This window comes from Hypanus sabinus, chromosome 10, assembly GCF_030144855.1.
Source record: "Hypanus sabinus isolate sHypSab1 chromosome 10, sHypSab1.hap1, whole genome shotgun sequence".
Taxonomy (NCBI): domain Eukaryota; kingdom Metazoa; phylum Chordata; class Chondrichthyes; order Myliobatiformes; family Dasyatidae; genus Hypanus; species Hypanus sabinus.
In genome coordinates, this window is record NC_082715.1 from 122,447,033 (window position 1) to 122,473,737 (window position 26,705).

The 26,705-nt window shown below is 40.1% G+C and overlaps 2 protein-coding genes across 7 annotated transcripts in view; one reads left to right on the top strand and one right to left on the bottom strand.

The window, feature by feature from the left end:
* Nucleotides 1-20,115, bottom strand: part of rbks (ribokinase) — a 162,028-nt gene extending 141,913 nt beyond the window's left edge. Inside the window, exon 1 of one of the 2 annotated variants that reach the window (XM_059982817.1) lies at nucleotides 19,788-20,115. In XM_059982817.1, coding sequence (XP_059838800.1) covers nucleotides 19,788-19,870 — 83 coding nt within the window. In that variant the 5' untranslated portion in view covers nucleotides 19,871-20,115. The remainder of the gene's footprint in view (nucleotides 1-19,787) is intronic. The other variant, XM_059982818.1, reaches the window with a different exon arrangement.
* Nucleotides 20,116-20,133: 18 nt separating this feature from the next.
* Nucleotides 20,134-26,705, top strand: part of babam2 (BRISC and BRCA1 A complex member 2) — a 178,571-nt gene continuing 171,999 nt past the window's right edge. For 2 of the 5 annotated variants that reach the window (XM_059982812.1, XM_059982815.1), the window contains exon 1: nucleotides 20,150-20,289. The gene's annotated coding sequence lies outside the window, so the exon portion shown is untranslated. Of the gene's footprint in view, nucleotides 20,290-20,315; nucleotides 20,339-20,628; nucleotides 20,738-26,705 lie in introns of those variants that run through there. The other 3 variants (XM_059982816.1, XM_059982813.1, XM_059982814.1) reach the window with 3 other exon arrangements.

A 26,705-nucleotide genomic window follows, 5' to 3' on the forward strand; every position in this document is an offset into this window, starting at 1 on the left:
TTATGCTATAAAAAAGCACCTAAAACATGACGTCAGTAATTCCATCAGCTGCAAAATGAGTGGTAAGAATCTATTAACTTTTCAAAAAACCACAAACATCAAAACAGAAAAATGGGAATAAATATCAGGGCAATGAGATAATTGCTAGACTTGGCACTTGTATCATTTTGAAAATACAGAGAAGAAAAAGGAAATAGCTGAATAAAAATACTTCTTATTCAGATCATTTTATAACTTCTCCAGTAAATACATTGTTTGATCCTACTGTTTTGACAGTATTAGTTAAGTGAATCAAAAATTCTCAGCTCTTCTGGCTGTGGGAAGAAAATATTCTAAAAAAAAAGATGCTGTTCAATGATTAAGCAACAGCCAAAATAGCACATAGAATTACTGACCTTTGGACGTAGGAATGTGGCCCTGCTTCTTGGCACTTTGTGGACTTTATCAGTTTGCCTGTCTTCTTCGTGTCTTTGGAATGATCTAATAAGGCTTCTGATGCAGTTCCAAGCTCTTCATGCAGTTCAGTGTCTGAGAAATATCTTTGGACCATTACATTGACAGATGACTGATAATCTAACGAGCTTCCAGACTCATCTGTAGTACAGACCTTCTGAAAGAAGCAGTGCACAGCTGGAATGCCAGAAGGCAATTTCAATGAAACACAGGGAATGAAGGAGACTTTCTTTTTCTCAATAAAAACCTGCGAGAAGAGAGTTTGGCTCACTGACACACTGGAAGCAAGAAGTGGAAGGTGTTCTTGCTCTGTATACAGAGGGCAAAAAAAGACAACTATCATCCTGGTACCCAAGAACAATAAGGACACGTGCCTTCATGACCATAGTACAGCAGCTCCAATATCAACTTAAAATTCACCTATCCCAAAAACAGGTTCACAGCAGATACCATCTCCTGAGATGTAGTCTAACTGGTCTCTGGAGCACCTGAATAACAAAGACACATACTATTTACTAAACACAAAGTACACTGGGAGATGCTGTGGTCAAATCAACACGTACAACTCACTGGAGGAACTCAGCAGGTCGGGCAGCATCCATGGAAATGAGCAATCAACATTTTGGGCCGAGACCCTTCATCAGGACAAGGGTCTGCATTGACTGCTCATTTCCACGGATGCTGCCCGACCTGCTGAGTTCCTCCAGCGAGTTGTACATGTTGACTTACTATTTGCTGACTGGAGCTCCACCTTCAGTACCATAATTCCAAACACAAACATCTCAGTCTGGGACTGATTCATCCCTTTGAATCTGGGTCCCTGATTTACAAATCAACAGACTGCAATCAGTAAGGATAAGTAGCAACACATCTGCCATGATCATGCTCAACACTGATGCCGCACCAATTCCCTATTTTACTTCCCATACTCTTAGAACTGTATAATCAGATTCTGCTTCAATTCTATCTACAAGTTCACAGATGACACCTCTGTAGTGGGCCAGAGTTCAAATAATGACAAAGTCCTGTAGAGGAAGGAGATAAAAATCATAGTAACATGGTGTCATGTCAGCAACCTTTTCCACAATGTCACAAAACTAAAGAACTGGTCATTGACTTTAGGAAGTGGGGTGGGCCAGATGCCCATACTGTATATACTAATGGTTGAGTGCTTCAAGTTCCTCTGTGTAAACATCACCAATGACTTGTCCTGGTCTAATACGTAGTGGCAATGGCCAAGAAAGCACTCCAGCATCTCTATTTCCTTAGAAAACCTAAGGAAATTCAAAAGCAAATGAAATGTTATCCTTTCCAAGTGTTATTAATGCTCCAAAGATCAAATCTCATTCAGTTAAATTACAGCTAGGTATGGCACTTGCTCTGCCTGTGAACACAGAGACTATAGAGAACCGTGGACACAGATCATTCCATTGTGAAAGCCAGCCTCCCCTCTACGGACTCAGTCTACATTTTTTTCTATCTCAGAAAAGCAACTCACGTTTTCAAAAACCCCTCTTACTCCAAACATTTGCTCACTTCCATCCCTACTATTAGGCAGAAGATACAAAAAAAATGACAACATGCATGCCCAGCACATAGACAGTTTCTATCCCACTGTTGAAAGACTATTGAACAGACCTTCGGACATCGGAGATGAACTCTTAACCTCACAATCAATCTCAATGGTCCTCACACCTTATTGTCTTCCTGCATTGCATTTTCTCTGGAAGTATAGAACTATATTCTGCATTCTGCTATTGCTTTTCATTTAAACTATCTCAAAGTACTTAGGTTTTAGAAATTACCTACATGGATCATTTGAAAAATAAGTCTTTTGTTGTATCTTGCTACACAGAAAAATAACAAACCAATGCCAATATCAAGAGGTAGCCAAGGTATTAAATAAGTACTCTCGGTGGGTATTCGCCAAGAAGGACATGGAGAATAGTGAGATCAGTTTGAGGCACGATAATGTGAGAGGGCATTTTGAACTAAATTTTTGCTATATTGATAAATTGGTGTATTATTGTTACATGCCTCGAGATACAGCGAGAAACTTTGTTTTGCATGCCATTCATACATTGACCATTTCATCATATCGGTTCATTAAGATAGTACAGGGGATAACAACAACAGATTGCAGAATAAAGCAGATACAGGAAACCATTAGAGAGAAATGGTTCTGCAGGCAGACAATTAAGTGTAAGGTCATGAAGAGGTAGACTGAGATTAATAGTCCAATTTATCATCCTGGGGACCATTCAACAAGCTGTTCTTGAGCCTTCTGGTATGTGTTTTTAGGCTTTTGTAAACTTCAGCCTGATGAGAAAGGAGAAAGCAGTCACTTAACCATGTCACAAAGTCTCTCTACTGCTTTCCTGTACTCCAACTCATCATTATTTGAGTTTCAGACCATTATAGTGATCGTAAGACATAAGAGCAGAATAAGGCTTTTTGGACCATTGAGTTGCTACGCCATTCCATCATGGTTTATTTATTATCCCTCTCAATCATTCTCCTGCCTTCTCCCCATAACCTTTGATGCCCTGACTAATCAAGAACCTATCAACCTCCGCTTTAAATATACCCAATGACTTGGCCTCCACAGTAATCTCTGGTAATGAATTCAACAGATTACCCTATGGCTGATAAAAAAAATCTCATCTCTGTTCTAAAGGGATATCCTTCTATTCTGAGGCTGTGCCCTCTGGTCCTAGACTCACTCACTATAGGAAATATCTCCACATCCACTCGGAAAAGGTCTTACAATTTTCTATAGGTTTCTACAAGATTCCATTCCCCACCCCCCCAATTCTTCTAAACTCCAGTGAATCAGGCTCAGAGCCATCAAACACTCCTGATATATTAACAATCTCATTCCTGGAATCATTCTCGTGAACCTCCTCTGGATCCTCTCCATTGCCAGCACATCTTTTCTTAGGTAAGTGGCCCAAGACCACTCACAATATTCCAATGCCTGAGACAGCCTCTGCATAACATCCTCGCTCTTATATTCTCGTCCACTCGAAATGAATGCTAGCATTGTATTTACCTTCCTTACCACAGACTCAACCTGCAAGTTAACCTTTAGGGAATCCTGCACAGGATTTTTAAATTTTTGCTAATTGTTAAATTTTCTCCCCATTTAGAAAATAGTCTATCCCTTGAATCCTTCAACCAAAGAATATGACCATATATTTCTTATACCTTAATCCATCTGCCTGTTCTTTGCCCTAACCCGCATAGGTCCTTCTGCAAACTCCCTGGTTCCTGAACACTATCTGCCTCGCCACCTATCTTCATATTATCCACAAACTTGGCCACAGAGCCATCCATTCCGTCATCCAATTCATTTACATATAACATGAAAAGAAGTGATCCCAACATCAACCCCTGCAGAAGACCACTAGTCACTAGCAGCCAAACAGAAAAGGCCTCCTTTATTGCTAGTTTTTGCCTCTGCCAGTCATCCAATTTCTATCCATGCCTGTATCTTTTCAGTAGTACCATGGGCAGTCTCATGTACAGCATCTTGTCAAAGGCCTTCTGAAAATCCAGGTAAACACCATTCTCTGACTCTCTTTGTTTATCCTGTTTGTTATTCCTCAAAGAATTCCGACAGATTTGTCAGGTAAGATTTCCCCTTAAGGAAACCCTGCTGATTTTGGCAAATTTTATCATGTGCATCCAAGTACCCTGAAACCTTTTCCTTTATAATGGATTCCAACATCTTCCCAACCACTAAAGTCAGGTTAACTGCCCTATAACTTCCTTTCTTCTACATCCCTCCCTTCTCAAAGAGTGGTGTGACATTTGAAATTCCCCAGTCCTCTGGAACTATTCCAGAATCTAGTGAAAGATCGTTACCAATGCCTCCACAATCTCTCCAGCTACTTCTTTCAGAACCCTAGGGTTTAGAACATCTGGTCCCGGTGACATATCTACTTTCAGACCTTTCAGTTTCCCAAGCACCTTCTCTTTAGTAATAGCAACTACACTTGCTTCCGCCCCCTGACACACTCAAATACATGGCTGTCAGTAAGGAACTTGAACAAAGTCTTTCATATGAGACTCTTCCAGAAGATTAAGATGCATGGGGTCCACAGTGACTCAATATTTTGGATTCAGAATTGACCTGTCCACAGATTTCAGAGGGTATTGGTAGAAGGGTGACATTTTCACTGGAGGTCCATGACCAGTGGAGTTCCACAGGGATCAGTGCTACAACCTCTGTTTCTGATATTTATAAATGACTGATGAAAACATACATAGGTTAGTAAGTTTAAAGATAACTGTAAGCTTTGGACATCTTACATCAATAGAGGATATAGAGTGTTAAGTATAGAGTGTTGAGAAACAACAGATGGAATTTAATTGAAATGTGTCGAATGTGTTACTTGGGAGTTTCTTGGGATCGATAAATAGTTTTCCCTGACTAAGGATACAGAGGTTGATAGGGTAGTAGGAAGGTATATAATATGCTTGGCTTTATTGGTTGAGTCACTAGGTGTAAAGATCAGCAGGTCATGTGCAGATAGGTAAAACTTTGGATGGACAGCACTTGGACTATTGATTGTGCCATAACAGGAAGGATGTGGAGGTGTTGGAAAGGGTACAAAAGAGATTTAGCAAGATGCTGCATGGATTAGAGAATAAGAGCTACAAGGAGAAGTTGAACAAACTTGGTCTGTTTTCTTTGGAACATCAGACTGATGGGAGACCTGCCAGAAGCTTATAAAATTATGAAAGGAATGGGCAGGGTGAATAGTTAGAATCCTTTTACCAGGGTAGAAATATCAAACACTAGAGCATATGCATTAAGGCAAAAGGTGGGGGGGAGAGTTTAAAGGAGAAGAGCAGGGCAAGTTATTTATTTTTTACACACACACAGCGGTAGGCGCCAAGAGCTGGCTGTCAGGCCCAGTGGTAGAAGGAGATATGATAGTGGCATTTAAGAGGCTTTTAGATTGGCACATGAATATGCAGGGATGGAAGGATATGGATCATGTATACACAGAAGGAATTTAGTTGAATTTGGCATCATGCTCAGCACATACAGATATTGTGGGTCGAAGGATCTGTTCCTGTGCTGTACTGCCCTAGAAGTGTTTGTGCCTTTAAAAGGATCAATAAATAAAGTGTCTGGATATTCCTAATTATAATAGTAAAGGTCTGTGCTCTAGTAATAGCTGCAAATTTAGCCAAGCTATTCCAGTTCTGTTACAAAACAAGCAATTAGTTAACAATGTGGAAAACTGCCCATGTGTTTCCTGTACACATTACACAGGACAAATTCAATCCAACCTGCTCACGAATGCCAGTTTTGTTTTTTGGCAGAACAACACAGAAACCTCAAGGAAAGCTTGGTTGAAACATGGAACAAAAACTAATGAACTCAATGACCGTACATCACATAAAGAAATCCTGGTAAACCTGAAGTTAATGGGTATTAAATGGTAAACAATGGTTGGAGCCATACTTCACACACAGGAAGATGGCTATGGCTGCAGGAAGTAAACATCTCCCAGCCCCAGGAAATCACAGCCAAGATTTCCTCAGAACAGTGTCCCATCATCAACCACCTTCAGTTGCTCCTTTTATAAGCTTCCTTCCATCACATCAGAAGTGGTGAATTTCACTGAAAGTTGAAACTCCCAAATAAATAAGTAGTCCAAATGTACATGCAGCAGAATCAAACAACATTCTTGCAAGTAGTAAAGCTGGCAATAGACAGCTCCATGACAAAGTTACAATGCAATGAACACCTCCAAGAAAGGAAAGTCACACCTATACTTCACAATCAATTGACCCACTGTTGCCAAGTCCCCTACCATCAGTACCCAACTACGCATATATACGGTCAGAGGCTGGGTACCTGGGCATGTCATTCACCTATATAAAAAGCAGGAGCATGATGGAACATTCTCCCCTGGCCTAGACAAACCACTTTCAGTACAAAACAAAGCCATCTACTTGATTAACACCCCATCTACTATTCTAAATATCATATCTTTGACCACCAAAGCACGGTAGTTTCAGTGCATCCCATCTAATAATGTGCAGTTGCTTACATAGGTTATTTCAACAGCCCCTCAAACCCCAAACTTTACCACAAAGGTAAATAAGGGAATGGACACATGGAAATAGCAACTTCTCCAAGTCACACATCATCCTGTCTCAGAAATTTATTACTAAACTTTCATCGCCACTGGATCCAAAACACTGAATTCTCAATCCAAAAGCACCTTCACCACAACAATGCAGCACCTTACCCACCCCATTCTATGGAGTAATTAGGAATAGTTCTTGCCAATAATAATCAGTTCCCAAAAATCATAAAATTATAAAATTAACCTAGATGAAGGGACTTGACTCAAAATCCTAGTTAACCCTTTCTGCACCCCTTCTAAATATTAATATCCACCCACTAACCCCCACTGCTGCCTGATCTGCTGAGATCCTATAGCAAGAAGCTCTAAAGAGTATCTTCAGTTTCTAGTCTTTCTTGGAGATTTTTTGTGTATTTTTATTATTTTAGGCTGCGGACATTTGTTTCCCCTGATAAAATGGCAAAGAGCCATCTTCTGCAGTTCTTCTGTTGTAGGTACCACTACAGTGCTATTGGGAAGGGGATGCCAGGATTTAGACCCAGCATTGATGAAGGAATGGTGATGATGTAAGGGTGGTCAGTGATTTGGAGGCAAACATGTAGGTGATGGCATGTACCTGCTACTATTATCCTCCTTCATGGCAGAAGTAAGGTTTGGAAGGTGCTACCTACAGTAATTGGATAATGTGTTTTATAGGGAGTGCGCCCTGCAGCTAAGATGCACTAACACTGAGGAGAGTACATGCTCCATATGATGTTTGGGATACTAATCAAACCACTTGCTTAATCCAGGTTGATGTTGAGCTATCTTCAGAATAGTTCAGCATTCAATACAGCATTTTATCTAAATTGCTTATGAAGCACAATCACAGTGTAGGAATATACAGTACAGAGAGTGGATGGAGCAAGTGAACAAGATCTATCAACACCACAGGAAATTGCATCACATGCCAATTAATCACTGATGCTGACTTTTACTTCAGATATGTATTTTGTCAAACAAGGCATATTGAATTTGCAATCTACCTAATTTGGTACTAACTTTGCAAATAGGCAAAAGGTCCAAGAAAAAAAAAAGCAGAAACGGAACACAGATGAGGTAGCACACCAAAGATTCAAATCATTCATAAACTAGGTAGGATTCCTTTGCACTAACTGAAAATCAAAGAAACAAAGATACTGGAAATCAGAATTAAAAGCAGAAGTTGCTGGTAATAGTCAGCAGGTTAGGCTGGAATGCATCTACATTTCAAGTTCTGACAGAAGCAATTTTAGTTAAAGCATCATGTGAAATTATATATTGTCATCCCCCTTCCACAAATGCTGCCTGACTTGCTAAGTACTTCCAGCATTTTCTGCTCTAAATGTCTCACTTCCCTCCATTAAAGACTTTGACCTCTTTTCCATTTCAGGCAGTCCCAAGGAACATGGATGACCTAATTCACTCCAGTTTTGCGGGTTCTGGGGTGAATAATGAGGATAAAGTGGAAACTGTGGACTCGTCCAAAGATGGAGTATTAGTTAGTTCTCAGCTCAACAGGTAACCTGTGGAGTGGTACGTACCATCTGGCACTTACACTGGGCTTCACAGTGCTCTCAACAATTATCGGGGTTCTCCACACCATTCTGAATGTTCCTTCTCCACATTGAGCAGCTGTGGGTCAGAGGTTTCCAAGAGTCAATGCAGATGCAATCTTTTCCCACAGTCCTGAAGAAGAGTACCAGCTAAAAACATCGACTGTTTACTCTTTTCCATAGATGCTGCCTGACCTGCTGATTTCCTCCAGCATTTTGTGTGTGTTACTTTGGATTTCCAGCGTCTGCAGATTTTTTTCATGTTTGAGAGTTCAAACCAGAAGCTCTGTCTCAGGAGGTAGAAGTTGGGCATATGAGCGATGTTGAGTTGATCAACAATAAATAGGCAGATGTTGTCCTGGGAAAGAATATTAACGTTGGTTTGCTGATCCTTCCAGCAAATTTAGTGAATTTTGCAGAGATAGTATTTGTTCCTGTCACTTGGGATAGCTGGTAGAAGTAGACATGTTTAAGAAGCATTTGGGAGAACAGGGATCACTGATATCCAGTAGACTATGACTCTTGTGCAAAGTTTTAGGATTTCAATGGGATGCCGTCTACTCCTGAGACTATATTATTTTTGTTGGGAGATATGGCCATCTCAGTAACTCCACTGCTAGACATATTAACGTTGTCCCCACTCCTGGATTTTACAAAGCTATATTTAATAAATAGGAAGTGGTAGTGACTCAGCCAACAAGTTATGAGGAAGTAAGGAGACATCGGATCCAAGGGGACATTGCTTTGTGGATCCAGAGCTGGTTTGCCCACAGAAGGCAAATGGTGGTTGTAGATGGGTCATATTTTGCATGGAGGTCAGTCACCAGTGGTGTGCCTCAGGGATCTGTTCTGGACCCCTACTCTTCATGATTTTTATAAATGATCTGGATGAAGAAGTGGAGGGATGGGTTAGTAAATTTGTTGATGACATAAAAGTTGGGGGTGTTGTAGATAGTGTGGAGCGCTATCAGAGGTTATAGCGGGACATTGATAGGATGCAAAACTGGGCTGAGAAGTGGAAGATTGAGTTCAACCCAGATAAGTGTGAAGAGGTTCATTTTGGTAGGTCAAATATGATGGCAGAATATAGCATTAATGGCAAGCGTCTTGGCAGTGTGGAGGATCAGAGGGATCTTGGGGTCCGAGTCCATAGAACACTTAAAGTTGCTACACAGGTTGACTCTATGGTCAAGAAAGCATATGGTACATTGGCCTTCATCAATCGTGAGATTCAGTTTAAGAGCTGAGGGATAATGTTGAAGCTATATAGGACCCTGATCAGACCCCACTTGGAGTACTGTGCTCAGTTCTGCTCACCTTACTACAGGAAGGATGTGGAAGCCATAGAAAGGGTGCAGAGGAGATTTACAAGGATGTTGCCTGGATTGGGGAGCATGCCTTGTGAGAATAGGTTGAGTGAACTCGGCCTTTTCTCCTTGGAGAGACAGAGGATAAGGGGTGACCTGATAGAGGTATACAAGATAATGAGAATCATTGATCGTGTGGATAGTCAGAGGCTTTTTCCCAGGGCTGAAATGGCTAGCATGAGAGGGCATAGTTTGAAGGTGCTTAGAAATAGGTACAGAGGAGATGTCAGGGGTAAGTTTTTTTAGGCAGAGAGTGGTGAGTGTGTGGAATGGACTGCCAGCTGCGGTGGTGGGGGTGGAAACAATAAGGTCTTTTAAGAGACTCCTGGATACGTACATGGAGCTTAGAAAAATAGCCGGCTATGGGTAAGCCTAGGTAGTTCTAAGGTAAGGACTTGTTCGGCATAGCCTTGTGGGCTGAAGGTCCTGTATTGTGCTGTAGGTTTTCTACGTTCCTAAGTTTCTATGTTATCTTCCAGGTATTGCCAGTCACACTAACTGGTGGCTCACCTTACCATATTTGGAATTTAACCCAGTTTGGTATGATTTAAAAATTAAAGAAAATAACTTACATAAAATTGTAAGCAATTTTAGTTAAAGTATTATGTGAAGTTATTTATTGCCATCAGTTCTCTAACAGTGGTTATTTGAAGGTGCATATGTATTTTAAAGGGAGATTTTGTCACACATACATGGAAACATCAAAACATACAGTGAAATGCATCATTTGTGTCAAATTAAATCAGCAAAGATTGCGCTGGGCAGCCAACATAGCATGCTCATAACTCATCAACCCTAAATGTGCATCTTTGGAATGTGGGAGAAAAACAGAGCACATGGAAGAAACCCATGATAATATACCAGCTCCTTACAGCAAACAGTGGGAATTGAACCCTGATTGGTGATTGCTGGTGCCGTAAAGCACTACACTACTGTGCCGCTCTACATAACAGGTGCTCTCTGGGGCACCAATCCACAGTAACTGCAAGAGCAAACAGGTGAAATTCTCATCACATATTGACCCAGGATCAACACAAATGTTAGGAATGAAAAATTTCCTATGTTAGATGATACAGTTTGTAGAACTTGTAATGTCATAAGGCTAAAGTATAGAGGTGATTGACTGCTTAAGAGAAGCAAATAGTAGAATGCAGAACCCATGCCAGTCTCTATAAAAGCAAGGAGGTAAATTATGCTAATTTAGTTTCAGAGGCACCTGTGGTTGAATTGAAAGAACAAACATAATTTCAAAGTCAAATATTCCTTGAGCATAAAGGATTTAAAGATCCCATACAATACACAAAAGATTAAATACACAGAATGGCCATTTTATTAGGTATGCCTGTACACCTGCTTATTAATGCAAATAACTGATCAGGCAGTCATGAGACAGCAACAATGCATAAAAGTGATCTCAGTGACTTAAACCATGGAATGATTGTTACTTTCAAATGGGGTGGGGGAGCATCTTAAATTGCTGATCTCCTGAGATTCCATGCACTAGGCTCCAGAGTTCATAGAGAAAGGGGTGAGAAACAAAAAAAAACACATCCAGTTTGCAGCAGTTCTGTGGTCAGGCATGCCTTGTCGATGAGCGAGATCACAGAAGAAGGGTCAGACTGGTTCAAACTGACAGGAAGGTAACAGCAACTCAAATAAGCATGTGTTACAACTGGTGTGCAAAAGAGCATCTCTGAACGCACAACACATCGAACCTTGAAGCAGATGGGTTACACGAGTAAAAGATCATGAACATACAATAATACTCAGTGGCCACTCTATTAGATACCTCACGCACTGTGGCCACTAAGTGTAGATCAGAATAATGATAACCTAATTTATTAACTATATCACAAGAAGCCATGAAATACATGCTGGTTCCAAGCAGACTAATCCCATAGATTTCAAGCACCTGCAGAAAACACGAGATTGTACACAAAATGTTGTAAGAACTCATCAAGTCACATAGCATCTATGGAAGGGAATAATCAGTCGACATTTTAGTCTTGATGAACAGTCTCGGCCTAACATGTCGAATGTTTATTTCCCTTCATAGGGGTGACTGACTTGTTGTATTCCTCCACCAGTAGTCCTATTGCCTATTATCTTCTTCTCTCATTCCCTTGTACCTCAGCTTCTTATTATTTACTCACATAGCCAAAAAATTTCCTTTTATTCTTTTTGCTATCTCTATACCAAGAGGTAGTTATAGTCAATGAAAATCCAAAAACACAGATTAAAAATCAGAAAAAGCTGTAAACATAAAGGTTAGGCAGCATCTGTGGAAATAGAAGAAGTTAACACTTAGGTCCAGTATTCTTCATTACATTTCATAGCATTTCAAGGTTCAAGGTACATTTATTATCAAAGTGTGTAGGCAGTATACAACTCTGAGATTTGACTTCTACAGAGAGCCACGAATCAAAGAAAACCATAGAAGCTGTCAAAGAACATCAACCCCCCCCCCCATATGCAAGAAAACAAACCGTGCAAATGACAACAAGAACATTAAACTCCAAACATGAGTCAATTGATGTACCAGCATGTTTTTGGATGTTGGAGAAAGCAAACCACCTGGAAGAAATCCAAGCAATCATAGAAAGAACATGAAAACTCCACATGTACAACACCAGAGATTAGGATTGCATTTAGGATTAGGATTAGGACTTTTACCTAGCTGTAATAACTATTTCATCACAATGCCGCCCTACATTATCTCCAAAAGGCTATTTCCCTTTTAATCTTACTATGCTTGTAAAAATATTATAAAAGGCACAAAGATAAACTTAGACATCCTGTAAATTTAGGCAGGAGGATCAGATACTAAAGAAGATTTATGAGGATGTTTACCGGACTGGGGGCTTGAGTTATAAGGATTGGCTAGATAGTTTGCGAATTATTTTCCTGTTCTGTTGGAGGCTGAGCGGTGATTTTATAGATGCTTCTAAAATCATCAGGATCATAGATAAGGTAAGTAGTCAAAGCCTTTCTCAAGGGTAATGATGTCCAAAACTAGAGGGGATAGACTTAAAGTGAGAGGGAGAAAGTTTAAAAGGGACCTAAGGGGCAACCTTTTCCATGATAGGGTGGTGGACTGGTTTTGGCATGAATCAGCCTGTCTCAAAAATGACTTTGGATCCACTTCAATTTGCCTACATCCACACTAGGTCAACAGCAGATGAGATTTATCTGGCTCTTCACTCTGCTCTGGACAACAGATACACGAGGAGTTCCCAACCTTTATTACGCCAAGGACCTTTACCATGAACTGAGGGGTCCTTGGACCCCCAGGTTAGGAACCTCTCAGATACACAAACATGTAGATTCATTGGCTACAGCTCAGCATTCCATACAATCATCCTATCCTAACATCATCAAGCTTCTTGGCCTTGCCCTTTGTACCTCCCTCAGCAACTGGATCATTGACATCCTCACCTGCAGACCTCATTTAGTGAGAATTGGTAACAACATCTCCTCCCAGCTGTAAGTTAACAAGGCTGAATTCTGGGCCCACTTCTCTACTCCTTATACAGCACAGTTCCAATGCCATATACCAATCATATTTAATAAAGACACCTGGTTAAGCAACAACAACTTCTCACTCAATATCAGTAAAATTAAAGAGCTGACTGTTTACTGCAAGAAGGGGAAAGAGGGCGTGAATATAACAGTCCACATTGGTGGAATGGCAGGAGGAGGGTCAGCAGCTTTAAATTCCTGGACAGTAACATATCAGATGACCTTCCTGAACCAGCACAAGGAAGATGTGCCAGCTTCTTTACTTTCTAAAAAGATTAACAAGATTCCACATCACCAAATATCTGACAAACTTCTTCTTGCATGCTATTGTAAGTATCCTGACTAATTGCATCATGATCTAGTACAGCAATCTGGTATGTAGGAAGCCTGAGAGTGTAGTGAATTCAGCCTAATACATCATGGCACATCCTTTGCCACTAATGGAATAATCTACATGAGGCAGCCTCAAGGCAGCAACATATAGCATCAAAGGTCCCCACCATCTGGGCCATGTCATCTTCTCCCAGTTACCCAACAGGCAGAAAGCATTGAAGTCTGAAGTGCCATACTACCAGGTTCAAGAACTGCTACTTTTCCTTCAACCATATGGATCTTGGATGAACCTGCACAACCTCAGTTAGCAATTCAGTGACCACAGTGCACTGAAATGCACTTTGCTCTAATTCTGTTTTTGTGTATACTGTATAATGTTTAATGTTTCTTGTTAATGTTGTATATCTGATGCTATGTACCTGTGAAGCATCTGTGCATGTACGTACTTATGCGTATGATAATAAACTCAACTTTGATTTTGTATATAGGAGTTGCCAGAGGAAGTGGTAGAGGCGAGTACAGTACAATTATGATATTTAAAAGGCATTTGAACAGTTACATTATAGGAAATGTTTAAAGGGAAATACAGATAAATGAGACTAGCTCAGTTCGGCAACTTGATTGGCACTGAATAGTTGAGCAAAAGAATCTGTTTCTATGTTTTATAGCCGTTTTCCTCTCTTAGACAGCCTAATAGGATGGGAACAGGTTACTATGTCTGCAGTTCTGTGAACTGAGTTGATTAATGAGATAAATGAGCATACAGAATTTTCCACAAATATGGAAGGAGGACGCCAAAAGGACAGGTAGGCAAGAAGAAGCTTATACAGTGCCTATTAAAAATATTCACCCCCTTGGAGGTTTTCATGTTTCATTGTTTTACAACATTAAATCACAGTGGATTTAATTTGCTTTCTTTGACACTGATCAACAGAAAAAGATTCTTCTATATCAATGTGAAAACAGATCTCTACAAAATGATTGAAATGAATTACAATTATTAAAAGCAAAATAACTGATTGCATAAGTATTCACCCCTTTAAGTCAGTATTCAGTAGATGCACATTTGGCAGCAATTACAGCCTTCAGTCTATGTGGATAGGTCTCTATCAGCTTTGTAAATCTGGACTGCAATTTTTCCCCATTCTTCCTTACAAAACTGATCAAGCTCTGTCAATTTGCATGGGGATCATGACTGAGCAGCCCTTTTCAAGTCCCGCTTCAAACTCTCAATCGAAATGAGATCTGGACTCTGACTTGGCCACTACAGGACATTAACTTTGTTGTTTTTAATCCATTCCTGTGTAGCTTTGGCTTTATGCTCGGGGTCATTGCCTTGCTAGAAAACAGATTCCTGAAGTCACAGATCTCTTGCAGACTGCATCAGGTTTTCCTCTAGGATTTCCCTGTACTTTACTGCATTTATTTTACCCTCTACTTTCACAAATCTACCAGGGCCTACACCAGTGAAGCATCCCCACAGCATGATGCAGCCACCACCATGATTCATGGAAGGGATTGTGTTTTTGACGATGTGTTAGTTCCTTCACAAAGAGTATTCCTATATAACCATATAACAATCACAGCACAGAAACAGGCCATCTCGGCCCTCCTAGTCCATGCCGAACTCTTAATCTCACCTAGTCCCACCTACCCGCACTCAGCCCATAACCCTCCACTCCTTTCCTGTCCATATACCTATCCAATTTTACCTTAAATGACACAACTGAACTGGCCTCTACTACTTCTACAGGAAGCTCATTCCACACAGCTATCACTCTCTGAGTAAAGAAATACCGCTCGTGTTTCCCTTAAACTTCTGCCCCCTAACTCTCAAATCATCTCCTCTCGTTTGAATCTCCCCTACTCTCAATGGAAACAGCCTATTCACGTCAACTCTATCCATCCCTCTCAAAATTTTAAATACCTCGATCAAATCCCCCCTCAACCTTCTACGCTCCAATGAATAGAGACCTAACTTGTTCAACCTTTCTCTGTAACTTAATTGCTGAAACACAGGTAACATCCTAGTAAATCGTCTCTGCACTCTCTCTAACTTATTGATATCTTTCCTATAATTCGGTGACCAGAGCTGCACACAATATTCTAAATTTGGCCTTACCAATGCCTTGTACAATTTTAACATTACATTCCAACTTCTGTACTCAATGCTTTGATTTATAAAGGCCAGCATTCCAAAAGCCTTCTTCACCACCCTATCTACATGAGACTCCACCTTCAGGGAACTATGCGCTGTTATTCCTAGATCTCTCTGTTCCTCTGCATTCCTCAATGCCCTACCATTTACCCTGTATGTTCTATTTGGATTATTCCTGCCAAAATGTAGAACCTCACACTTCTCAGCATTAAACTCCATCTGCCAACGTTCAGCCCATTCTTCTAACTGGCATAAATCTCCCTGCAAGCTTTGAAAACCCACCTCATTATCCACAACACCTCCTACCTTAGTATCATCGACATACTTACTAATCCAATTTAACCACCCCATCATCCAGATCATTTATGTATATTACAAACAACATTGGGCCCAAAACAGATCCATGAGGCACCCCGCTAGTCACCGGCCTCCATCCCGATAAACAATTATCCACCACTACTCTCTGGCATCTCCCATCTAGCCACTGTTGAATCAACTTTATTACTCCAGCATTAATACCTAACAACTGAACCTTCTTAACTAACCTTCCATGTGGAACTTTGTCAAAGGCTTTGCTGAAGTCCATATAGACTACATCCCCTGCCTTGCCCTCATCAACATTCCTCATAACTTCTTCAAAAAATTCAATAAGGTTTGTCAAACATGAACTTCCACGCACAAATCCATGCTGGCTACTCCTAATCAGATCCTGTCTACCCAGATAATTATTAATACTATCTCTAAGAATACTTTCCATTAATTTACCCACCACTGATGTCAAACTGACAGGTCTATAATTGCTAGGCTTACTTCTAGAACCCTTTTTAAACAATGGAACCACATGAGCAATACGCCAATCCTCCGGCACAATCCCCGTTTCTAATGACATCTTAAAGATCTCTGTCAGAGCTCCTGCTATTTCTACACAAACTTCCCTCAAGGTCCTGGGGAATATCCTGTCAGGACCCGGAGATTTATCTACTTTTAAATTTCTTAAAAGCGCCAGTACTTCCACCTCTTTAATTGTCATAGGTTCCATAACTTCCTTACTTGTTTCCCACACCTTACACAATTCAATATCCTTCTCCTTAGTGAATACCGAAGAGATCGTTCAAAATCTCTCCCATCTCCCTCGGCTCCACACATAGCTGACCACTCTGATTCTCTAAGGGGCCAATTTTATCCCTCACTATCCTCTTGCTTTTAATATAACTGTAGAAACCTTTCAGATTTACTTTCACCTTATTTGCCAAACCAACCTCGTATCTTCTTTTAGCTTTTCTAATCTCTTTCTTAAGATTCCTTTTATATTCTTTATATTCCTCGAGCAATTCCTTTACTCCATGCTGCCTATATCTATTGTAGACATCCCTCTTTTTCCAAACCAAATTTCTAATATCCCTTGAAAACCATGGTGCTTTCAAACCTTTAACCTTTCCTTTCAACCTAACAGGAACATAAAGATTCTGTACCCTCATAATTTCACCCTTAAACGACCTCCATTTCTCTATTACATCCTTCCCATAAAACAACTTGACCCAATCCACTCTCTCTAAATCCCTTCATATCTCCACAAAGTTAGCCTTTCTCCAATCAAAAATCTCAACTCTAGGTCCTGTCCTGTCCTTCTCCATAATTGTATTGAAACTAATGCTATTGTGATCACTGGACCCGAAGTGCTCCCCAACACATACATCTGTCAGCTGACCTATCGCATTCCCTAACAGGAGATCCAACACTGCCCCATCTCTAGTCGGTACTTCTATGTACTGTTGCAAAAAACTATCCTGCACACATTTCACAAACTCTAAACCATCCAGCCCTTTTACAGAATGAGCTTCCCAGTCTACGTGTGGAAAACTAAAATCTCCCACAATCACCACCTTGTGTTTACTACAAATATCTGCTATCTCCTTACACATTTGCTCTTCCAACTCACGCTCCCCATTAGGGGGCCTATAATACACTCCTATCAGTGTTACTACACCCTTCCCATTCCTCAATTCCACCCAAATAGCCTCCCTAGAGGAGCTCTCTAATCTATCCTTCCAAAGCACAGCCATAAGATTTTCTCGGACAAGCAATGCAACACCTCCTCCTCTGGCCCCTCCTACTCTATCACATCTGAAGCAACTAAATCCAGGAATATTTAGTTGTCAATCACACCCTTCCTGCAACCATGTTTCACTAATAGCTAATATCTAATATAGCTAATATCCAAACAATGAGTTTGTAATATCTAGCTTTAGACTGAAAATACCTCCCTTGCTCTTCCAGTATATTCCCCAGTGTGTTCACTAACTTATTCCTGCACCAAGTGACAATGTAAATCAAGTAGCTGCATTAAGATCAGTTTAATCACACACATATATTGTGCACCCACAAATTCAAAGTAACCTTGGGCCTTCAAAATTACTACTGCCACCATCGGGCAGGCAGCTTAGTGAACTTATGGTTTGAATGCAGCCTCCTCAGAAAATCCACAAATGCCATGGATGTTTATACCTCCCAGCTTGCTCACAAGCAAAAGTTGAAAAAAATATTAAACCACACTTAACAGGGTTCATTTAGGGACTTCTGATTTATTTTCACCGGGTAGCAGCGAAGCCATAGAATCCATAGTCAGTTTGTCCTTCCGAGACAACTCAAACTTCATACTTCTATTTATTTCTGCACTTAATGAGCATCAAGGGAATATGGAATTATGTAAGAAGATGGCATTAAAGTAGAATATCAGTTATGATCTCAGTGAATTAGAGAAAATACGAGGAATCAAATGGTCTTGTTTCTCTTCCTTATGTTCTCATTTATTTTTCTTCTGGCCCTTCAAGCCAAGTCGCCCAGCAATTCTTTACCCCCCCCCGATTTAATCCTAGCCTAATCACAGGACAACTTATAATGACTGCTTAATTTACCAACTGGTAAGTCTTGGCCCGTGGGAATAAACCTGAGCACCCAGAGGAAACCAACGCATTATAGAGGAGAATGTACAACTTCTTACAGGCAGCGGTGGCAGGGAAATTGAACCCTGATTGCCTGAACTGTAAAACGTGTCGCCCCTGCACTTGTCTCTAAGGTTACGCAACTCCCGCAGAAGGAAAATGCCAAATGAATAAATCCAAGTAGTGTGTAGAGTTAGACAGAGCTCTTAAAGATAATGGAATCAAGTGATATGGGGAGAAGGCAGGAACAGGGTACTGATTGGGGATGATCAGCCATGATCACATTGAATGGTGGTGCTGGCTCGAAGGGCCGAATGGCCTACTCCTGCACCTACTGTCTATTGTCTATTAACAAATTCACATAACTACAATTTGAAGTAAAATACTTAAAGGGCAATTGAAGCACATGTAATGGATGGAACATATTAAATTGAAATTTCACTATTGGAAATGTAATGGAGAAGGTAAAATACATTCAGTTACATATTTTGGTATGGGAAATATTCAAGATGATAGCCCCTCAGATTCAATTCCTTTGTACACCAGGGCTGTAGGGCTTTACAACTCGTTACCGGTGAACATGTTCACAACATTAACAATAGGTAACACCCTCCTACCAAAAACTAGTGTATAGCATATCAAAGGAATATAGCCTAAGGCGAGAGTACAAAACTTAAAAGACTCCAATTATACAGATAAAAGAGTGAGGTAGCTTAGAAATGTAAACAATGTTTACTTTCCCACAAATTCTTCTCGAACTGGGTTAACCTTAATTTAAAGCGACACACACAAAATGCTGGAGGTAGCATCTATGGAAAAGAACTAACAGTCGACGTTTCGACCCTTCTCCAGGAATGGGGAAGATGCTAGAACAGAAAGGTGGGGGGAGCGGAATGAGGCTATTTGAAAGGTGAAAGGTCAGAGACGCAGCTGAGTTTTGTGTGTGTTGTTCTAGATTTCTAGTATCTGCAGACTTTCTCGTTTGTAGCTGGACTTAGTTTACAAGTATGTTCGCAGATGAAAAATACCCTCTCTTCAGCAAGTAACCTCTAGGAACATAATCCATTGGCACAGCAACCACAGTGTTATTGTTGCCAGAAGCTGAATTTCATAGCATTTACACTCCGGGCATACATGTCATTCTAATAAACTTAAACATCAATTATCTTTTGCCACAAGAATATATATGACTAAACATTTAAACCAGTTTCAACTTATTACACTGAGAAATCTTTCGGCAAAATCGAGTATTTAATTCCAGCACCTGTAAGAATGTGTTTCAATAAACGTAACCACAGAGATATCTCTGAAATATCAATGCGTACACTAACCTGACCAAATCAGTCATACAGGATCCTACAACCACTACATCATACACCGCAGTGGCAGAGAGAGGGTTTGCTGGGACTGACATGTTTTACTTTTTAAAAAAGCAGCAAAACACCGTTTTGTTTGGCAACAACTGCGGAAAAGTCCAGGCGGGTCAGTGCGAACAGGACCGCTGTAAGACCCCAAAACCCCAGTTGACTGCCTTACTTATGGAAACATGTCGCTTCAAGACTCATCTCTTGGGAGAAGGGAGAAAGAGCAGAACGAGACTGGGCCGCTTTCGGAAGGGAAAATAAAACTACCGCTCCGTTAGAATCTGCAGAAGCTGTCAGGCAGTGGCGGGGCCGACAAGGAGGGTGGAGGCCGTGCGCATGCGCCGCCAGCGCGGCGCGGAGTGGTGGAGCCGTTGGGAAGTGCACGAGCCGGGTGGGCGTGAATTGGCGGCGGACGCTGGCGTCAGTTGACGCCGCAAGTTGATGGGATTCGCCGGGAGGCCTCAAGCAGGTATTCGCATCGTCGGGTGTCTGGTGTGCTGTGCTGTGTAGATATAAATGTGCGTGCGCGCAAAACATACATCATTGCCACCCCTTCCTGCTGCAGGGCTCACTTACAACCCCGTTAAATTCTCTTGGGTAATAATCTTTACTCCATCGTATTCAGCCGCAGCATTTCCCCCCCCCCCCATTAGATGGCTGCATTTAATTCAAAAAGAAGTTGTGTATTCAACGATGGCGTTGCATTTATTCGTAGTTTTGGTCTTGCACGAGTTTAAACAATTCACTTGTTTACAAACCGCACCATTTCCTGCATGTTAGTCCAGAGGAGGAGGGCGCAGCTATCCTGGGTGACATCTCTAGTATCAGAAGTGACGCAGGTGCAGAGCTCTGTACAACATTCAGAGCTGTATTTAGGTTTCAGACTGATGAACACTCAGAACTCTGCGGCTCTCAAGGTGATTTTTTTTATCATTCATAATTTGAAATCCAAACTTGCATACACGTGTGATTTTCCCTTAGTCAGCAGTTCTCACAGATCCGGTAATAAGTTGCATGCAGACCCCCCTGAGCCTATTAGTATGAATGACCATAGCTGTTTGACGTGAAAAGCGAAAAAAAAACAACTATCCTAATGAAATTAGTAGTCTCGTAGAGTTACAGTAATTTCAACAATGTAAATCATGCGGCCAAACGACACATTTTAATTATTTGGGTTAACTTGGTAGCAGAGACTAGAACACGCTCATTAATGCAGGCTTGGAACAGATTTTGTCTCCTCACCACTTAGCTAATCTCCCTTTCATTCCCATTTTGACATCTCTTTATAGTTGTACTTTTTCTTGGTGTTAACTCTATTTGAAAAAGAGCTTTTGAGAATCTGGGTACAACAATGTCATATAAACTGATTCAACACTTGCCTCATCAAATGAAATGTCCCTCCTTCAAAATCTAGTTTTTAGGCAAAGTTGATGACTAACTTTGTCAGGAAGCATTAAATTTGCATATTTTTAAACACGAGAGATGAGAGGAATTCCACCTTGTGATTTGTAAGAAAAAATTGTCTATCCAGTGTTGTGGACTGCTATTTGTATTGTGGTATACAACAGATGACCTGCAAGATCTTTATTTTTCATTTGTCTGCTTCCCACACCAGGTGCTGCAACAGCAAGGTTATGACAATTTCAGAAAAAAACCCTGAACGCACCATCTCCTTAAAATGAACTGCTTTTAATGTTAATGGGCTGAAGTGTATGAGGATCAGGAGAAGTGCTTTCGGGCTTAGATGGTAGGATAGGGTTTGATTTCTATCTCACTGTTCAGAACATGGTTGATATCGTGGACAGAGCTTATTGTACTGGGGATTTGAAGAACAGATCTGATTTGGAAACCTTGGACCACATTTAAACTGCATCTACTTATGCATACAGCTGTGGAAGAACTTGTACTGATGAACACTGTACTGGGGTCCATTGCTCTTGGTATAACACTGGTGTCCAGGACTAGTATGCACAGATCTGTCATTACATATAATCATTAGGGTCCAGTACCGGCACGTACAGATCTGTCAGTGTGTCAGCGAGTTACTAGTGGGTAGGGATGTATCACTGTCTTAACACCATTGTACTTTACTGCTGAGCATGGGTTGGTCACTCTCGTAACACTAGAGTCCTGTACGAGTGAGTACATCAGGTGCTGTATAACACTGGGGCACTCTACAACTTTTATCTGTAATTTCATATGGTACATTATCATTTGCAGTCTTAGCAATTCACTCTTCACCCTGTTAGTGACTGACTCTAGATAATCAACTATCTAAGACAAATGTGATATTCCATTTGTAAATTGCTGTTGATCCTTTTTCTTCGGCTCATACCTTTGCTTTGTTTTTGCTAATAAGTTATACAAATTTCTCAGAACTGGCCTTAAAATTTGACAGTGCTGGAGATTATGACAGGGTTCTATTCCTGGGAACTGTTTGTAGCCTGAACTGTTTGTAAGTGAACAGAAATGGACAGAAAGAGCTGTGATGGAAGGGCGAGCAGACATGGCGAGAGTGGGCTGTCAGCTGGCGTGACTGACTCAGTCAGTGAGCGAGTAAGTCTCCTCAATGCTGAGTGCTCCAAGATCGTAGGATCTTGGTTGCACTGGTTGTTGGTGCTCAAGTGTTGGGGAAAGGGGTTGGAGAAAGAAGGCACAAGGAATTGCCCCTTTCCCACCCAGTAGACGATACCTGCAGCAGCTGCAAATCCATCCTGCTGGTCCCCTAAACACTTGTTCATATGTACGGGCTGTCCATAGGTCAGGTGCTCATAACCTGGGAAGGACCATTATGTATTTTCTTGTTTCTCTACCCTTTTTTAAATAATTAAATGATATTTGCAACTTTCAATCCATATGTAAAATATGGATGGAGAGGTAAACATAAATGGACTTTCACATGTGTTTCTTTTCATGGACATTTAGAAGCTTCAGAAGCAAAAGCAGCAAATGCTAGAAACACGGTAGGTCATACAGCATCTGTAGGAAAAGGAATCACATTTTAGTTTGATGACTCTTTGTCAGGAAACTTCAGTTTTTGAATTGGCTGCCTTACATATTGCATCTTTCTCATTTTCTATTTAATTTTTCTCCTTTCAATTTAATTTTATGGTTTGTACCTGTGCCATTCCCCTGCCATGAAAACAATGAAGTACAGTCAGGCATTTTCTTACCAGCAAGAGAAAATCTGCAGATGCTGGAAATCCGAGCAACACACACACAAAATATTGGAGGAACTCAGCAGGCTAGGCAGCATCTAGGAAAACATCTAGAAACCTTTTCTTAAGTAATTAAATGATATTTGCAACTTTAAATCCAAAAGTAAAATTTGGATGGAGAGATAAACATAACCATCATAAATGGACTTTGACTCCTGTTCCCTTTCATGGATAAGTTTAGAAGCTTCCTGCCGAAGTGTTTCTGCCTGAAATGTCAACTATACTCTTTTCCCAGATGCTGCCTGGCCTGCTGAGTTCCTCCAGCATTTTGTGTGTTAGGCATTTTCTTTCTATATTTTGATCTTCATCTATCTTTTAGAGTTGAGTATACTTTTTTATCCTTGTTCTTCTTAATATACGTACTGCAGATTTTATTATGAAAGTGTTATATTGCAAGTTTTAGGTATCTTTTTTGTAGATTTTATTTCTTTTATTGTGTTCCCTAATTATTTCTCTCCAGAATCAGATTTATTATCACTGACTTGTGCAGTATGTTATGAAAGTAATTTTTTGTGGCAGTACAGTACTAAAATTAGTAAGAGGTACAAACTTAAATAATGTAGATAAAATGGAATAATGACAAGGTGATCATGGTATTATTGATCAGAAATATAATGGCTGTTCCAATAATCATTGGTATTGGTTTATTATTTATAATAATATTATTATTGGTTTATTATTTTTTGAAGCTTGCATATTGTTCATAATCATACAAGTCATACAGTGCATTGAGGCAATAACAATAATAAGACAATAACAATGCACAGTAAAATGTAAAAGCTACCGAGAAAGGTGCATTGCATGTAAACAATAAAGTGTAAGATCATAGTGAGGTAGATTATGAGGTCAAGAGTCCATCATATGACTGAGTATACATCAGTCCATTCATGAGTGATAGTGGGATATAAGGTGTCCTCGAGTTGGTTGGCACCTGCTTTTGGACTTTTTTAAAAATCTTCTGACCATGGGAGAGTGAGAAGAGAGAATGTCTTTTTTTTAATTAGTTTTTTTTATACATTTTCTACATCGCTACAGATTTTAAAAAACCCAGATCAAAATGAAGAACATTAATACAGTGCAAAAATAAACATACAGTAATAATATAATACAAAAAAAGATAATTGAGAAAGCACCCAAATTGAAGAGATGTAAAATTAGTATCCTCCCCAAGCCCCGCAACAAAAAAGAACTCCAGACCAACCACAACACAATATAGAGAATATACATCAAGACATTCAAACCCCAAAACTGTAAATACACTTAGCAACAGAAGATATTAATGCCTACTACCAAAAAAAAGGAGCTGAAAGCAAGGGACCGAAGAAAAAAACCTTAGTTAAGAGGAAGGTTATGAAAGTACTCAATAAGAGGTCCCCAGACCTTATGGAACTTTATATCCGAATTAAGAACTGAATAATGAATTTTTTCAAGGTCTAACCAGGACATAATATCATTAAGCCATTGAGCATGCGTTGGCGGGGCAACATCTCTCCATCTGAGAGAAGAGAGAATTTCTGGGGTGAATGAATTCTTAGATTACACCGATTGCTTTATTGAGGCAATGAGAAGTAGAGATGCAGTCCATAGAGGGAAGACTAATTACCATGATGTAATGAGATTTGTCCACAACTCTCTACAGGTAGTGGTCGTGTGCGGCCCAGTTGCTGTATGAAGGTTTTATGCACCCAGAGAGAATGCTTTCATCTTCAAAATTCATATACAGTTGCAAGAAAAAGTTTGTAACGCCTTTGCAGTTACCTGCTTTTCTGCATTAATTACTCATAAAATGCGGTCTGATCTTCATCAAAGTCACAATAATAGACAAACGCAATCTACCTAAACTAATAACACACAAACAACTGTACTTCTTGTCATTACTGAATACACCATTTAATCATTCACAGTCTAGGTTCAAAATGTATGTGAACCTCTAAGGTATTGCCTCTACAAAAGCTGTTTGGTGTCAAGTGTTCCAATCAGTGAGTTGGGATTGGGGATGTGGGTTGTGGAAGTGTCCTGTCCTATTAAAACAAAGGCACACAGAGACAGGTTACTGACAGAGTCTCCCCTTTTCAAGAAAGATCTGTCTCGATCAAAACAACAATCAGAGAACCTTAGAGAAAGCATTGTCAAGGTACATGGGCTGGAAAGGACTACAAAAGCATTTCTAAAGACGTGAACGTTCATCAGTTCAAAGTAAGAGAAATTGCCTTCAAATGGAGGAAATTCAGTACTTGTTGCTACTCTCCTTAGGAGTGGGCGTCCTGCAAAGATCACACCAAGAGCACAATGTGCAATGCTGAAGGAGGTGAAAAAAAACCTAAGGGTAACAGCAAAAGACCTGCAGAAATCTATACAACTTGCTAGAGTCTCTGTTCATGTGTCCACTATAAGAAAAACCCTGAACAAGAATGGTGTTCATGGAAGGACACCACAGATGAAACTACTTCTCACCGAACAAAACACTGCTGCACGTCTCAAGTTTGCAGAAGACCACCTGGATGTTTCACAATGCTTCTGGGACAATAAAAATTGGATGATGCAACAAGACAATGATCTGAAACACAAGAGTAAATCATTGACAGAATGGCTTAAAAAGAAGAAAATTTGTGTATTGAAATGGCCAAGTCAGAGTCCAGACCTTAACTCAATTGAGATGCAGTGGCATGACTTGAAGGGGGATGTATATGCAAGGTATCCCAGAAATATTGATGAACTGAAGTAGTTGTGTATGGAGCAATTGTCTCAAATTCGTCATCACTGTTGTGCAGCTACAGGAAACGTTTGGTGGATGTTATTTCTGTGAAAGGAGGTTCCACTAGTTATTGAATACAAGGGTTCACATACTGTTTCTAGCCTGGACTGTGAATGATTAAATAATGTGCTCAATAAAGACATGAAAAGAACAATTGTTTGTACATTATTAGTTTAGGCAGGTGGTGTTTGTCTATTATTGTAACTTAGATGAAGATCAGGCCACATTTTATGAGTAATTAATGCAATAAACCAGGAAATTGCAAAGGGTTCTCAAACTTTTTCTTGCAACTGTATATCACCACTCAGGCTTGAATCTCATACAAGCCTGAGATTCATTTTCTTGCAGGATTACTCAATAATTCCAATAATGATAATAGAATCAATGAATGAGCACACCAACAGGGCTGGTAATCGTTGTGCAAAAGACAGCAAGCTGTGCAAATACAAAAAGAGAGAAAAAACAAAATAATAATAATTAATAAATAAGCAATAAATTTTAGAACATCAGGTGAAGAGCCCTTGAAAGTGAGTGAGTCCATAGGTTGTGGGAACAGTTCAGTGACGGAGCAAGTGAAATTCTCCCAGTCAATATACTCTCATCACACATCAATACAGGTTTCCCCTGCTATCTGAAGGTAGAGGGTTTCTGTGAAACAGTTCATAAGCCGGAATGCCGTAAAATGAAGAAGCAATTACCATTTAGTTATATGGGAAAAATTTGTGAGCTTTCACAGACCCAAAAAATAACCTACCAAATCATACCAAATAACACATAAAGCCTAAAATAACAGTAAAGTATATAGTAAAAGTAGGAATGATATGATAAATACACAGCCTATATACTTTTTTTTGCAATCATTGCAGCACTATTTAGAGTAGCAAAAATCTCATACAAGTGCTCTCGGCAGAA